Source organism: Urocitellus parryii, chromosome 11 (assembly GCF_045843805.1).
Source record: "Urocitellus parryii isolate mUroPar1 chromosome 11, mUroPar1.hap1, whole genome shotgun sequence".
NCBI classification, from domain to species: domain Eukaryota; kingdom Metazoa; phylum Chordata; class Mammalia; order Rodentia; family Sciuridae; genus Urocitellus; species Urocitellus parryii.
The window spans coordinates 25,369,460-25,386,849 of NC_135541.1; the positions used below are offsets into that span (position 1 = coordinate 25,369,460).

General features: G+C 39.6%; 1 protein-coding gene across 1 annotated transcript in view; it reads left to right on the plus strand.

Moving 5' to 3' along the window:
* The window catches only part of Smap2 (small ArfGAP2), a 51,192-nt gene extending 36,606 nt beyond the window's left edge, over positions 1–14,586 (plus strand). The window contains exons 5-10 of the mRNA XM_026412894.2: positions 2,444–2,530; positions 3,496–3,577; positions 4,607–4,713; positions 6,550–6,715; positions 7,172–7,488; positions 13,226–14,586. Of these exons, the coding sequence (XP_026268679.2) occupies positions 2,444–2,530; positions 3,496–3,577; positions 4,607–4,713; positions 6,550–6,715; positions 7,172–7,488; positions 13,226–13,351 (885 nt within the window). The 3' untranslated portion in view covers positions 13,352–14,586. The remainder of the gene's footprint in view (positions 1–2,443; positions 2,531–3,495; positions 3,578–4,606; positions 4,714–6,549; positions 6,716–7,171; positions 7,489–13,225) is intronic.
* Positions 14,587–17,390: the final 2,804 nt, after the last annotated feature.

Here is a 17,390-nt window from a genome sequence, read left to right on the forward strand (position 1 = left end):
GCCAATTATTTTTTTTTAATAGATAAAGCATTTTCAACTTCAAGAAATAAAGTATTCTGTATTAAAGTACCATACTATATATGAAAAAGACAAAGCTGTATGTGTTGTGATTATCAAATTATTTTTACAGAAAATATGAAAAGTTAAAATTCACAATTCTTATCATCTTTATTAAGGCTTATCATCTTGCTTTATCTCTTTTGTTCTATATAGGAGACTTATTTAAAATCTAATATGGGAGTGGGGTATGTAGCTCATTGAAAGAGCACTTGCTCAGTATGCTCATGGTGCTGGATTTGATCCCCAGCACCACAAGAAAACCCAGAACTCTCCAAAAGCTAGTTAGGTATAATGTCTCTTGTTTTCCTTCTCTTGATTCATGTTATACATAACACACCATACATTTCTATGTTACTTACTTACATTGAATATCTTTTCTTAGTGAATAGGTAAATCAGTATTATTTACTATTCTCTTCTGTGACATAAATTTGGTTATTTAAGTTTTTCTATAGCATAAATAATTCTGGGATGGATGTCTTAGTACATGTAACTTTTTTCATATTTTTAAATTATTTTCTTAAGATTCATTACAAGATATAGTATATCTAGGTCAGATGATTTCAATATTTGTCTCTTCATACAGTTGCCAATCTACTTTCCAAAAGTTATACCATTTTTACTGTCTTCTCAGCATGGTGTAACCATGCTAGTTTCACTTCATTTTGCTTAGCATAATGCTCTCAAGTTCCATAAATTTTCGCTGAAGATGACATAATTTTATTCTTTTTTATGGCTGGATTATGTGCATATATTATGGTTTCTTTACCCATTTATCTACTGATGGACACTTAGGCTAATTCCATAGTTTGGCTATTGTGAATTGTGCTGCTACATGGGTATGCATGTAGTACTGTAGTATGCTGACTAATTCTAAAGAATTAGTAAATTAGGGTAAATACCAAGGGGAGGTATAGCTGGGTTATATGGTGGTTCCATTTCTAGTCTTATGAGGAGCTTCCATTACAGATTTTTATAGTGGTTGTACTAATTTACAATCCTACTAACAGTGTATAAGTGTTTCTTTTCCTCCACATCCTCTCCAGCATTCATTATTATTTGTATTCTTGATAAACATGCCTGTATTCTTTTTTAAAAAATATTTTTTAACTATTTCTCTATGTTTTTATGTGACACTGAGGATCGAACCCAGTGCCTTATACATGCTAGGCAAGCCCTTTACCACTGAGCCACAAGCCCAGCCCAATATGCCTATATTCTTAAGGTTACTTTGTGGTTCTGTTTTCCATTAGGTGTTTATTTGTTGAAATGTGACCAATAACTTTATAATTTGTGAAAGTATTATGAAGTGGCCTCTGAAAAACTTCAAAAACTGAGAGACTTTCTAATATTTCATTTTATTTATTTATTTTTTGGGAGGTGGGTACCAGGGATTGAACTCACAGGCACTTGGCCACTGAGCCACATCCCCATCCCTATTTTGTATTTTATTTAGAGACAGGGTCTCACTGAGTTGCTTGCACCTCGCTGGTTTTGAACTCACGATCCTCTGCCTCAGTCTTCCAAGCCACTGGGATTACAGGCATGCACCACTGTTCCCGGCCCTAATATTTTATTTTGATATGCTTTTTGGCCCTAGACAGGCAATCCATGCAGGACACCCTATAATCTTTTTTTTTTTCCTTAAGAATTCCCTAATTCTTTCTTGCCTTGTTTCCTTAATTCTTGTTTTTCTAATCTTTAATCTTATAATTTAGGTCTGTTTTCTCATTTTTAAAAACAAAAATGAATATTGACAGGGCCTGTAATTGAATTTATAAAATCACAAAGGGCATAAGCTGAGTCAGATGAACATGAACTTATTTACCAGTACACTAAAATGAGGGGATCTGTTCAAAACATGAGCAAATTAAATTTAGGGCAAAAATGGGCAACAAACTTTAAAGCTTCTGTAGATAGTCTGTACTGCAAATTTCAAGAGTCATGGGTGGGTTAGACAGACCAGTACGGTGAGTGTTTAAGATGTTTGGAATATATGTGGAGGAGGTCAACTCTCAGCTCCACACCAAGACACACTCCCAAGTTTGCCATACTCTTGCATCAGAATCATTAGGATAGCAGACGTGGTGGTGCACACCTGTAATCTGAGAGGCTGAGCAAGAGGATCACAAGTTCAAAGCCAGCCTCAACAACTTAGTGAGGGCCCAAGCAACTCAGCAAGACCCTGTCTCTCAATAAAATATAAAATAGATCTGGGGATGTGGCTCAGTGGTTGAGTGCCCCTGGGTTCAATCCCTGGTACCAAAAAAAAAAAAAAAAAAAAAAAAGAATCACTGGGGATTTTGTCCTTTGTGAACATTTAGGATTATAGTTTATTGAATCACCATGGGGCTTATGTTCATTATCTTGTTAAATCTTTCTAGAAAGAGAAGGATGACAAGTGGAAAAGAGGGAGTGAACCAGCTCCAGAGAAAAAAATGGAACCTGTTGTTTTTGAGAAAGTGAAAATGGTAAGTGGGAAAGTCCTTGCCCTGTGTGATGGTCTTATGTGTGTTTATATATGGAGGGAGGAAGAGGAGAGGCCTCATGGTGGGCAGGTGGGTTTGATACCATATTTTATCATTCTACCTGAAATAAGGGGCTCCACATTTAGATCAGATCACCTGCTGCCATTTCTGCTTCTTGCCCATTACCTATTGCTGCCTGAAGTGTTCTCTTGGAAGCTAGATGGCAGCTTGGAAACTGCATCTGTCCTATTTAAGCACAAGTCATGTTCCATGCTAGAATGACATGGCTGCATGACAGCTTCTGAGCAGATGCTAATTCCACAGTAGTCCTTGTTAGACCTCATGTGCTTCATTTTCCTTTTGTATTTAGGAGCAGTCCAGAAGTTAGGCTGCACTAATTTCCTTTTCCACATGGTTACTGTGGCTCTAGTAGTAGATATTCTGAATATAAGAGGTTGGAATCTTGGGAGAGAGGACTTTTTACTATTGGGTAAGGAAGACTCTTTATCACCATTGTGAATCATACTGTCTGTGGACAGTCACTAGTGATAATGGCAGAGTGAATTAAGTAATTTTAAACTGATCTCCCGTTAGTGTTAAACTAAAGGATTTTTCTAACCACTGGAAGATTTTTTGTACAATCAGATACCTACTTTTATCCTTGATTTTTCCTGAGACCCAAAACTACTACTACTGTTAGATTCCTTGCTCAGTGATTGTCTTGGTTTCAGAAAGAACTGCAATTCTAGAAAGCTAACCAAGTATAGACAATATCTTTATTTTCACTTCAGGTTTGGTTTATGCACTCAAGCTTCCTAGCACTTCCTGGGTTTTGTTTCTTTGATAACTGTCTTTGAATAAAAATAGCAACTATACCACAAGAATATGTGTGGCTTTATAGTGGAGAGGGGGGAAAAAGAGTTCAGAAATACCTGCTGATTTCTTTTTATAACATATTTTAACTTTAGCCACAGAAAAAAGAAGATTCACAGCTACCTCGAAAAAGTTCCCCGAAATCCACAGCGCCCGTCATGGATTTGTTGGGCCTTGGTAAGAGTCAGACTTGTCAGCCCCCACATTCTTACGTATTTTGATGAAATTCTATGACTGACCCTGAGAAGATTGGTAGAGATGGGACTCTCATTTGTGTCTTCTTCACTAAGATTGTTCTCACCTGTTCTTCCTGTTATGTTTTCATTTGAGCCATTGCTTTAAGAAAGTGTTTACTGGGACATTTTTCAGAGCAACAGTACAGTGTAGTGGTTAAAAGCATGGCTTTAGAGCCAAGTCCCGACACATATGTATGTAATCTTAAATAGTGACATCTGAACATTACTTTCCTAATCCATGCCATGAGGATGGTAAGTTTCTACTTCAAAGGTGTTGTTGGAAAGATTAAGTGATATAATGCCTCTAAAGCTCTTAGTGCTATGCTTGACACATACTAAATGCTTAACACATACTAAATGTTTGCAGTTCCACTTAACAACACCTTTCACCCTTTTGCCACTTCCCTATACTCTACTCCCTGTACTCTACTCCCTCCCCTCTACTCCCTGCCTGCACCCTTGATTTTTCAGGTGCAACCAGTTTCAGAGATTGCCTGTTACTCTGTGGCCATTCTTCCCTTGAAATATTAATCTAGTTATTTTGCCCCTTTCAGAAAGAAAGCCTGTTCCCCTGCCTCTCATCACACTGATGGCTGTACTTTGTTTCAGTCTTCTGCTGTTGACTTAGGTTATTGGCTACTTAGGCTTCTAATTTCTTTACCTTTTATTTTTCTCTGAAAATGAATCCTATACACTGTTCTTCAAATTGCCAGGAAGGAGCCAGCCAGTCCCCTGCCTTTGTACTGATGTAGCAGTCAGGCCTGAGTTTCTGCTGCCTGTGCTTAACAGTTTATCCCATAGCCTTCTTGCAAATATGGGGGGAAGCCTCTTCTGAGAAGGCCTATCTAAGCTAACAGTAGGCCAGATTTCCAGGTCCATGACAGAGCTGTGGGCCTTCTCTTTCTACTTGTTGTCTGCAATAGCAGGAAGGAGTAAGCAGTGCTACATTTTGGTTTTGATCTGTTTCTAGATGCTCCTGTGGCCTGCTCCATTACAAATAGTAAGACCAGCAATACACTAGAGAAGGATTTAGATCTTTTGGCCTCTGTTCCATCCCCATCTTCAGTTTCCAGAAAGGTGAGTCTTCTGGGATTCTCAGGATTAAAGGATTTTCCGGAAAGAGTGATAACTTAATCATAGAACCAAGCCATACTTCTTGGAGGAATTTGATTTTCTTAATTCTTCCCTTGACACTGTATCATCTCTGTCACAGCCTAAGCTCATTGTTCATACTGTTTTGTTTTTGCCTCACAGAGTGGCCCTTTGAGTGGGCTTCTATCAAAGATCTGTCAGAGGGCTGGGGTTGGGCTCAGTGGTAGAGCACCTGCCTTGCATATGTGAGGCACTGAGTTTGATTCTCAGCACCACATAAAATAAATAAATGAATAAAGATATCGTGTTCATCGACAACTAAAACAATATTTTAAAAATAGGGGGCGGGGGTCCTGGGATTGTGGCTCAGCAGTAGAGCTCTCGCCTAGCACGGGAGGGACCCTGGTTTGATTCTCAGCACCACATAAAAATAAAGGCATTGTGTTGTGTCCATCTACAAAAAAAAAAAAAAAAAGATATTCTCTCTCTCTCTCTCTCTCTCTCTCTCTCTCAAAAAAAAAAAAAAATGGTCAGATTGTAAAGGCTATACTTTAGATCAGCTTCCCAGCCCAAGTTCCCACCAGGGTGTTGTAGATGTGTTATTGGCTGCCATTTGTGGAATGCCTGTTATATGCAAGGAGTAGCCAGGAGTTTGATGTATCTCATTTTTATATATTTTATTAATAATTTCAAGCCCTTACCAGTACCCCTCAAATAGGTAATTTACAAATGAGCAAATATTAGTTCAGAAAAGTTATGTGACTAGCCTCTGGTTATGCAATAAGTGAGTGTCTGCATGGATGGATCTAAACCCAGTAGTCTGTGCAGCATCATTTGTGGATTGTTTTTGTTTTTTTCCTACTAAATCACATAGCTTTTCTGAAGAATGAAGGATTGAACCAGAGTTTAGCTATTAAGTATATTCACATATTTTTATGGTAAAAACGTCTGATATGAGCCATGAATTGTCTTTATTTGCAGTATTGGGGATTGAACCCAGGGCCCCACATGTGTTAAGCAAGTGTTCTATGACTAATCCATACATATTTCCAGCCCTGTTTAAATTTTGGGGTGGGCGACTATTAAGGATTGAACCAGAGGTGATTTACCACTAAGCCACATACCCAGTCCTTCTTTTTCATTTTTTATTTTGAGACAAGGTCTCACTAAGTGGCTTAGGGCATTGCTGAGTTTCTGAGGCTAGCCTCGAACTTGTAATCTTCTTGCCTTAGCCTTCTGAGTCACTGGGATTATGTGCTACTGTGCCTGGCCCCTTTTTAAATTTTATTTTGAGATAGGATCTCACTAAGTTACCCAAACTGGTCTCAAACTTGTGACCCTCCGGCCTGAGCCTTCCAAATAGCTAGGGTTACAGGGGTATACTACTGTACCTAGACAAACCATGAATTAAAAAAAAATATTTCTATTTTTAATTGTAAATGGACACAATACCTTTATTTTTATTTATTTATTTTTATGTGGTGTGGAGATCATACCCAGTGTCTCACATGTGCTCGGAAAGTGTTCTACCACTGAGCTACAACCCCAACCTGAACCATGAATTCTATTTTTTTTTTTTAATATTTTTTTAGTTGTAGTTGGACACAATGCCTTTATTTTATTTATTTTTATGTGGTGCTGAGGATCGAACCCAACATCTGGCACGTGCTAGATGAGCGCTCTACCGCTGAGCCACAACCCCAGCCCCTTAACCATGAATTCTTATTGCAAATGATAGAGGCAGCACAAGGTGATGGAGATCCTTATAGAGACCCCCATGAAGATTATTCCACCAATTCCCCCTACCCTCTGTGCTCTAAGGTTGTAGGATCCATGCCAACTTCCGGGAGTGCTGGTTCTGTTCCTGAAAATCTGAACCTGTTTCCGGAGCCAGGGAGCAAATCAGAAGAAATAGGCAAGAAACAGCTCTCCAAGGACTCCATCCTCTCACTATATGGATCCCAAACGCCTCAAATGCCTGCCCAAGGTAGAGTCCATGGAGTCTCATTAGCATTATACAAGGAAGAGATATGAGAATATACACACAGAGTTTTTTGTTGTGATGAGGGACACTTGCTTTGGGGATTGGAGTATCATATAGGAACAATGCCTGAAACTGACATTACTTGTAAAAACACAGAATATCAACAGACATATTAATGTAACTCAGGGTCATACTTTTGTGGATTCTGATGTCAGACCTCTGTGAAGTCTGAGTCAAGGCTTGGATTTGGCCTCTTAAGGAGAAGTGGCCAGGTCAGTGCCCCATTGATAAACCACAGCAAATCTGGTAGAGAATCTCTCTAACTGCTTTGCTATGTAAAACAGCATTCTGAGTTGAGAGTACTCTTAAAAAACTCTTAACTGGAAAAGTAGCCAGTGAGAATTTGGGCTAACTTTGTGTCCTTTCATCTTTAAGATGTGATGTGTGTTTTCTTGGCAGCAATGTTCATGGCTCCTGCTCAGATGGCATATCCCACAGCTTTCCCCAGCTTCCCTGGGGTTACACCTCCTAACAGCATCATGGGGAGCATGATGCCCCCACCAGTCGGCATGGTAGCTCAGCCTGGAGCTTCTGGAATGGTTGCCCCTATGGCCATGCCTACAGGCTATATGGGTGGCATGCAGGCATCCATGATGGGGGTGCCGAATGGGATGATGACTACCCAGCAGGCTGGCTACATGGCAGGGATGGCAGCTATGCCCCAGACTATGTATGGGGTTCAGCCAGCTCAGCAGCTGCAATGGAACCTCACTCAGGTGAGTTGCCCTGTTTGATCTGATTTCAGACTTCTGAGCCTTCCTCAAGCCTATATCACTTCTCACCTTTCCCTTATCCCTTGAATGCTTTCCATGTAAATGAGATAATGCCAGAGAGACATTCTTAGATTTGCCTTTTTTTATTCCAGGCCTTCCTAGAGTCAAAACTTTCTAAGGAGTTCTTATTTCCTATAAAATAAGGGTAACTACCTAAATCTGAGTCTACACTGTCTCACAAACAAAACCAGAAAGACTTATATGGATAGACAATACAAAAATAAAAATACCTGTTGTTCATTGCTACCATTATTACAGGCTTCCAATGACATGACATTAGCATCAAACACCCAAATCCAGCAGAGCCAGCATCACAGAGGAGATTGCAGAAGGTGGAGAGGGAAGCAGGGCCTATAAGTAACAGAGTGCAGATGAAGTCACCTCTCAGAGGAGAAAGGCCTACCCTGATGGAGACATACTGAGAACAGTTCTTGGGCGGGGGAGGGGATTGAAAATAAGGAATTTGAAATACATGGGATTATAGGTTGTAGCCGTGGAAAAGCTTTGCATGGCAGAGAGATAGGTGTGACTTAGAAGAAGGAGGAACTCTTTGGAGACCTGATAGTGAAAGGAAAGAAACAAATTTGAAGTGGAAAAGAGAATTACAAAATCAGAAGATACCATCCTTCTTCCCAAATGATTATTTTACTAATTAACAGAAGAGGGTGGTCTTGAACTCAGAAGTCTACTAAATCCTCATACCTGTCAATATTATCAATGATTTGGAAAAATAAAGCACTAAAAAATAACAGAACATGACAGATGACATTTATACAAAACTACTGAAAATAGAAAACAAAACTTAAAACATTGGACTGGGGCTGTAGCTTGGTGGTAGAGTGCTTGCTTCACGTGTGAGGCAATGGGTTCGATCCTCAGCACCACTGAAAAATAAATAAATATCAAAACATTTCAGGTAATGGAAATTCTCCCTTCAAAAAGTCATTAAGCAGAATTAATACTGTTAAAATGGCCATACTACCAAAAGGAATATACACATTCAATGCAATCCCTATCAAAATACCAATGACGTTCTCTGCAGAACTAGAATAAAATAGTCCTATAATTCATTTGGAAGAATAAAAGACCCAGGATAGCCAAAGCAATTCTATAAGCCAAAAAAGCAATGCTGGAGGCATCACAATACCTGACTTCAAATTATACTACAGAGCTGTAGTAACAACTGCATGGTACTGGGATAAAAGCAGACACACAGACCAATGATACAGAATAGAAGATCCCAGAGACAAACCTACACATCTATAGTTATCTGATCATTGACAAAGGTGCCAAAAACATACATTGGAGAAAAGACAGACCCTGTTTTTTGGGGGGACCAGGGATTGAACCCAGGGTGCTCTACTACTGTGCCATATCCCAGCCTTTTTAAAAATTTTATTTAGAGACAGGGTCTCACTGTGTTGTTAAGGACCTTGCTAAGTTGCTGAGGCTGGCTTTGAACTTGTGATCCTCCTGCCTCAGTCACTGGGATTACAGGCATGCACCACCATGCCCAGCAAGAAGGCCCTTTTAACAATGGTGCTGGGAAAACTGGTTATCTATATTGTAGAAGAATGAAACTAGACCCTCATCTCTCACCCTTTTCCAAAATCAACTCAAAATGGATCAGACATAGAAATTAGATCAGAAACTATGCAACTCCTAAAAGAAAACATAGAGCTAAACATAGGCATAGGCAATGACTTTCTCAATAAGATTCCTAAAGCTCAGAAAATAATGCCAAGAGTTAATAAATGAGATAGCATCAAATTAAAAAGCTTCTGCACAGCAAAGGAAACAGTTAGGAATGTGAAGAGAGAACCTACAGAATGAAACCACCATAACCCAGTTATACCAGTCCTCAGTATTTATCCTAAAGAATTAAAGTCATCATAGTATAGTGTGATACATGCATACCCATGATTATAGCAGCACAATTCATAATAGCCAAACTATGGAACTTACCTAGGTGTCTATCATTAGATGAATAGATAAAGAAAATGTGGTATATATATAAAAACAATGGAATTTTATTCCACCATAAAGAAAAATGAAATTTTGTCCTTTTCAGGAAAAGGGATGGAACCAGAGACCATTATATTAACAAAATAAGTCATATTCAGAAGCTCAAGAGACATATGTTTTCTCTCATATGTGGAAGCTAGAAAGGAAAAGGGAAAAGAAAGCTGGGGGTAGATCTCATGAAAATCAAAGGGAGATCAGCAGAGGAAAGGAACCAAGGGTGGAAGTCAGGAAAGGAGGGGGGGGAAGTGCTAGGAAGTGACATTGACCAAATTATATTATTATATTGTGTGCACGTATGAGTATGTAACAACAAATCTCATCATTGTGTACAACGATAATGTTCCAATAATAATGTGGGGGAAAAAGAAATGCAAAAAAAAGTATTTATGATTTCATTTAAGTACTAACTCTTTTCAGAGGGGAAAAAAAAGTCATTAAGCAGAATAAAATTGTTAAACAGTTTACCAACCTGAAGAGAATGTCCTTAAACATTTGCAGATAAGACAAAGCAGCTTGAATCGAAAATTCAAAAACTTGGAACCAAAAATGGACAAAGCACTAGAGGTTTTGAAATAAAAGTTTATTGAATTCAGGAAAGAAATCAAAGAAAAGAGTGTTATCTTAGAAATAAATTGAATAAATTCAGATGAAAATCTATTTGACATTGAAGAAAGATGTAAAACAGCTAAGAGAATGAAAACTAAATATAGGAAGGGGTTTGAAAAGAATCAGAGAAAGTATATTATAGAAAGTAGGCAAAGATGGGCTGGGGTTGTGGCTCAGAGGAATAGCGCTCGCCTAGCATCCGTGAGGCACTGGGTTTGATCCTTAGCACCACATCAAAATAAAATAAAGGTCTTGTGTTCACATACAACTAAAAAATAAATGTTAAAAAAAAGTAGGCAAAGAAAGCCTAACACAAATACATTTGGAAGACACCTTATCAAGACAGAATTAATATATTTAAAACTATAATACAAGAAAACTTTCTAGAAATAGAGTTGTAAATAACATTAATAGGCTCACTGTGATTCTAGAAAAATTAACCCCAAATAATCTACTCTAAAACATCCCAGTAAACTTTTAGACTTTAAAGAACAAGAAAAAATATCAGGAATCTATCCTTTTTCATACTTCCCTCCCAACAAAACTTTTTTTTTTTTTTAAATATTTATTTTTATTTTTTTAGTTCTCGGTGGACACAACATCTTTGTTGGTATGTGGTGCTGAGGATCGAACCCGGGTCGCACGCATACCAGGCGAGCGCGCTACCACTTGAGCCACATCCCCAGCCCTCCCAACAAAACTTAATCACTTCCTGGAAACAAAACAAAACAAACAACAACACAAACCACTCAGGTTGACATCAGATTTCTAAAGGCAACATGCAAAGGACCACAAAGGGAATCTCCAAGACACTCAAGTACACGTGAGATAGGTATTTTACAGCCAGTCAAGCTATCTTCAGATGTGAAGCCTGTAAAAAAAATATGTATGCAAGAACTTAGGAAACGTGCTTACAAGCCTTTCTGAAGAATCTAACAGAGGTGAACTTCATCCACCTAGGAGACACATTTTGGCACAAGGACTGATGATGAGCATTGAATGTTTATTAAGAACCTAAGACTAAAACAAGGGTAGTAATAAGGATAGCAAAATTTGTTGTATTCTTTTTTTAAAATTATTTTTTAGTTGTAGTTGGACAGAATATCTTTATTTTATTTGTTTATTTATTTTTAATGTGGTGCTGAGGATCGAACCCAGGGCCTCATTCTTGCTGGGTGAGCACTCCATCGCTCAGCCCCAGCCCCAGCCCAAATTTGTTGTATTCTGACAAACATAATAATACAAGTAAAACAAATAGAGGAGGGAGGAAAAAAAGGAAAGTAGACTGAGTTAATTAATTGTTGCAAAGTAGATAGATATAGCTGGGCATGGTAGCACATACCTGTAATCCCTGTGGCTCAGGAGGCTGAGGCAAGAGGATCACAAGTTCAAAGCCAGCCTCAACAAAAAGCAAGGTGCTAAGCAACTCAGTGAGACCAGATCTCTAAATAAAATACAAAATAGGTTGAGTACCCCTGAGTTGAATCCCCGGTACCAAAAAAATAAAGATAAATAGGTGTAAGTCAAAGGATATAGTAAGCTGTCAAGCTAAATCATAGAATCTTGAGTAAATAGAAGGAAATTAAGGACAACAGTATTAGTATACAGGTAATCACTACAAAAAAAATATGGAACATTTTTCTTTTATTTTGGGGGTGCTGGAGATTAAACCCACAGCTTCCCACATGCTGGGCAAGCACTGTTCCACTGAGCCTTGTTAATTATAATTTTTAAAAAATGTCTTAGCCAATATATCAAACAAAATTACCAATAATGGGACAAATAATTATCATGTGCTTCCTGATATCTTGTACTGAGGAAGACACAATATCACCTACATAGAATTCTTGCAAAAAAAATATGTAACCTGTACCCAATCTTGAGAAAACATGAGATCAATAAAAATTGAGATAGTCTACAACATAACTGACCTGAAATATCAATGTCAGGAAAAAAGAAAGAGTGGTGGAAGAACTGTTTTAGATTAAAAGAGACTAAAGAGGTGAAAATGAAATGCAGTATACATTAGAGTATTGGGTTAAATTTAAAAAAATGTTAAATTTATTGAGTGTGTTAATCACATTACAGTTCTAGAAAGGCATTCATTCCTATGGGATGCCTCCTGATTTATTGAGGGGTGAAATGTCATGATGATATCTGCAACTTTTGATGCTCCTTGACATTGTTTATATACATACATATTCATATATCTCACACATACAGAGAGGGAGAGAAAAAATACAATAAAATGTTAACAATTGATGAGTTTAAGGAAGATACATATGGGTTTCTTGTAATATTGTCTCACTTTTTTTTTTAAGTTTGAAATTTTCTTTAAAAAGTTGGTAGAAGAAAATAGACATTCTCCTAAAGAAAAATAATTTATTTAGAAAATGAACTAGACTCAGGAAATTTAAGGCATTTTTCTTTGACAAACTGTTTTATCTGTTTGTGGCCAGGGGCCAATCTTTCAAATCCAATTCATAATGAGGCCCCTGCCCCACTCAGGCCTCATTCCCATGACTCCTCTCAGCTCCTTCCCTTCTCCTACACTGAAGATGTGTTGGTATCCACTCCTCTTCCTTTATTCATTTGGAGCAGTAAAGTTTCTTTTTCCTTCTGCAAAGGAGCATGCTCAAGTGCTGATCTGACAGTAACTGCTTTCTGCTGGAGAAGAGGCAGGAGTGCTGAAAGGGGTGCTTTTCTTTGATCTCTTAGATTTGGCCTTGATCAGTTAACAGGCCCCTTTGGTTATGAAAAGGAACTGGAAAGGGAGAAAAGAAGGGCTTCTTATGCAGTTTTTTTTTTTTTTTTTTTTTTTTTTTTGCTGATGGACCCAGGATCCCTTTTTTCTCTTCTGAGCATTGGTCTCTGGCAACATCACCCTTCTGATAAGTGATCTGTTAAGGTCCAGGGCAGTTGTGTACAATAATAGTCTCCCATTGTCTCGATCTCCCTCCCCACAGACAGAAGGACTCTTGCCCTGCCTTTTGCACTAACTGGCTGAATGCCCACAGCCTAGTCTGAAAGCCTCTTCTCTCCCTTCCAGATGACCCAGCAGATGGCTGGGATGAACTTCTATGGAGCCAACGGCATAATGAACTATGGCCAGTCAATGAGCGGTGGAAATGGACAGGCAGCAAATCAGACTCTGAGTCCTCAGATGTGGAAATAAAAGCAAAACACCTGTATGGCTGCCACTTTCCTTAGCCTTTGCTCTCCCCCTTCTTTCCTCACCTCTCCTCCCCACCATCCCTTTTTCCTACCTCTCTCTATTTGATTTAGAAATTGCTCAATAAGTCATTTGGGGTTTGGCATCCTGCCCAACCCAGCCACTTCCCAAACATGCAGACCTCTCTGTTGCTCTATGTTGTTCATGTCCCCTGGCCATCCTGACTTCCTCCCCAGCCACAGCCCCTATCCTTTCCTGGCACCAGCACCTTAGAAATCGTTGGCAGAAGGCACTTGAACCACAGGGAAAATGTGCACACTTTTCAGTACCTTCCCTCAAGGTTGAACCTCCTGTCAGACCCTTAGAAAGGTCTGTGGCATTGTGCATTAGGCAAAGGGGAGGGTGTAGAGATTCTTCTATATGTGTTAATAAGCTATTTCTAAGTGTTTAAAGTTTTGGTTTAAGAGAGGTATCATGTTCCCATGCTTTATGGGAATGAAAAAAGTCCTGCAATCAAATTAAATACTCCTTGGGTCTTGGATCAGGTTGACCCTAGCCCTGGGGTGAGGCAAGCCCCTTCCTGTGTGGATGAGCAAAAATATTACTCCACTTTGCCCTGAGTTGCTTTCTGGATCTGGGGCGTCAGGACTCGCTGCTTCAGTCAGCCTTTATTAGCACCAAAGACTTTATGAAGGTCCCATACAGATGCACATCCCTGCTGCCTCCTCCCTGCCATCAGAGGATCTGGCTCCATGGCTGGAGGACCAGCCCCAGTGTGGGGATGCAGAGCTTAATCTGTGCACTGCTTATGTGTGTGTACATGTGGATATCGCCTCCCACCCTCTCCCTATCTGCTCTGGGCATTTTTGTTTTTGTTTTTTAGTTTTAGGTTTATAACAGAGAGGAGTTAATTTATCAACAGTCTAAAACTGTTGCCAGTTTTTCTTATATTTAAAAAAAAATTACCATCTCATCGATAGCTCCCTATCTCCTTTCCCTTCTCCCATCCGCCAGTCACTCTTTCATACCCGCGTATCCAGGTATTTTATTTGCCCACCTGTTTCCCAGTGTGTGAGGCAGAGAGCCTGGACAGCTTTCCTCTCAGCCATTGTTCACCCCACTTGAAAATTCAAGCAAGAAAACTTTGCTTAAAGGATTTCATGTGTGGGAACCACAATGCCTGTTTGCCTTTCTCCTGTGTATGTGTAAATTCCTTAATAAATATTGCAGGGAAGGACTGTTTGCTTGTTACTGTGTGTTACTCTTGGAGGTGGGTGAGGTCCACATAAGTTTTTTACTTTCCAGGAGCAGTTCCTTCCTTCACTTCTTGTATTTTAAAGAATTTCTGAGCAGTCAGAAAGGGGCCCTCTCTCCAGTGGGTGCAAAGAATTGTGAACAAAGGTCACAGAACATCAGAACTAGGAGCATGTCCCCCCCCCCCAGATAGAGAAGCTGAGTCCCAGGGAGAGGAAGTAGTTGGCCAGGGGTCTGCCAAAGAACCACTAGAGAGCCTGCTGAAGAATCTGGATTTCCAGCCCCTTGTTCTTTCCCTATGCCTGGGTGATTAAATCACAAGTTGGAATTCCTTCCTTCCAAGGAAGCAGTAGCCTTGCCTGGTTAAGGCAATTCAGCCCTCTCTAAACTGTCAGAACAAGGAGGGGCTGGACTTCTGAACCAGTGGCAGGAATTAGAGACAAAACACTCATCCTGTGGCACAACTGTAATCCAAGCAGCTCAGGAGGCTAAGGCAGGAAGATTGAGAGTTCAAAGCCAATCTCAGCAATTTAGTGAGGCCCTAAGCAACTTAGCAAGACCCTGTCTCAAAATAAAAACTAAAAAGGGCTGGGGATATGACTTAGTGTTTAAGCATCCCTGGGTTCAATCCTTAGTACCAAAACAACCCCCAAAACAAAAAACAACTCTCCCTGGAGTGGTATGAAATACAGCAAGCAAATGGTCTGTGGTCCATTTCCTCCTCTAATTGATTCTCTTTCTGTTCTCAATAGAAAGGATGAGCTCTCCCTTCCTCTCCTCCTTTTGTTTGAGTACAGTTTTATTTATTTATTTTTTGGTACTAGAGATTGAACCCAGGGGTGCTTAACCACTGAGCCACATCCCCTGCCCTTTTTGTTTTTTATTTTGAGGATCTTGCTAAGTTGCTTAGGACCTCGTTAAGTTGCTGAGGCTAGACTCTGATTTACAATCCTCCTGGCTCAGCTTCCCAAGTCACTGGGATTACAGGCGTGTGCCACTGTGTCCAGCTTGAGTACAGTTTTTGAGTGCTTACACAAAGAAGCAGGAGTATAGAGCAGTGGCTGAGGAAGCTCAGGATCAGGCTGCCAGCATTCGGATCCCTCTTTCTTTGGGATCCACTATTAAACACCTGGGTCTCAGTGCTAAATGGAGCTAATGATAATACATAAGAGAAAAAGAAGTAATCCCTGTGGTGCATTTAACACATTGTTGGGCCCTTAGTTAGTAAACAATCAGATATTAGCAAATACTTTGTGCCAGACTTACATTAGGCATTGATTGATTCAGCCAGTGATTAGTGTTTACAGTATGCAAAACACCATCTTGGGCTCTGGAGAGAAAGCAATAAATAATATCCCAACTGCATGGGCTAGTGTGTTAGGAATGATGGACAACGAACAAGTAAATCAATTTTATTTCAGAAAATGTGTGCATGGGGACTATTTGGATGGGGTAGTCAGGAGAAAGTTACATTTGAACGGAGATCTGAATAAGCAGCCTGTGAGCTAGAAATCTAGAAGAAGAGCAGGATAAATGTGAACGTGTCAGAAATTAGAAGCATAGGTTTAGGCGCCATCAGCGTATGGATGGCATGGAAAGCCAGGAGAGCAGATGCATTTGCCTCAAAAATGGCAAGAACAGAAAAGGACTGTCATAGGCCTATCAGCTTTTAGTATTTCAGAAGAGTAGTTAAGAAAAACAAACTGAATCTGGCATAGCCCCTACTCTTAAGAAGCCAATGGTCTCGTGGAGCAACAAATTTATAATTACTTACACAGTGGATTATGAGAGCTAAGGAGGAGCAGCAGTTAGGGAACCTTCCTAAGAACTGTGACACTTGAGCTAAGTGAAAGTGTGTTTGTGGTGCTGGTAATCAAACCTGGGGCCTCCCCATCCCTTTTTATTTTATTTTGAGACAGGTTCTTGCTAAATTGCCGAGGCTGTCCTCAAACTTGATATCCTCCTGTCTCAGCCTCTGGAGTAACTGGGATTATAGGTATGCACCACCGTGCCCAACTCAACTTGAGTGTCAAAGGGAGAAAGAATGGTTAACCATTGAGGGTAAGAAGACTATTCCGGATAGTACTATGTGAACAAAGAAAGAACTCCAAGAACATAGACCATTTTGGGGAGTATAAGCAGTTTACTAATTTCTAAGGTTGATGTAAATCTGGGTGTAAAGTGGGACAGGAGGAGTTGGGCCAAATCATGGAGTACTTCCTAAACCCTAAGAAGGAATTTTACCTGAAGTATGAACAGTGAGGTGACATGGTAGATTTGAGTTCTAAATAGCTCACTCTTGCACTGCTGTGATCAGTATGTTTGAGGAAAGTAGACCAGAGTCAGGGAACCAGAGATGGTAGTAGCTGAACAAGGGCCATGATCATGGGAGTAGGGGAGAATGAAGTGACTTATAGCGGCAATTCCTGACTGATTATGAGACACGTGAGATTCTTCTAGGTGTGCCTTAGAAATGCTAAAACAAGCCTGGGTGAGAATACATAATATCACCTCTTGTATATCTGGAATATAATATCTACATAAAAAGGGCTCTGAAAAAGTCTTGTGATGAAGACAAAGTTTTTTGTGGTTTTCTAGCATTCACCAACATTCATTTTGTCATGAAATCCATTTTTCTGAATTATCTAAGAATAGAATGCTATTTGAGGAAAGCAACCAGAAAGATGCTCTAAGAGGTGGAGTTGGAAGGTCTCAGTAATGGGTGAGATGTGAGGTAGAGGAAAAAGAAGAATCAAAGAAATCTGAGTAAAAGAATTTATAGGAGAAG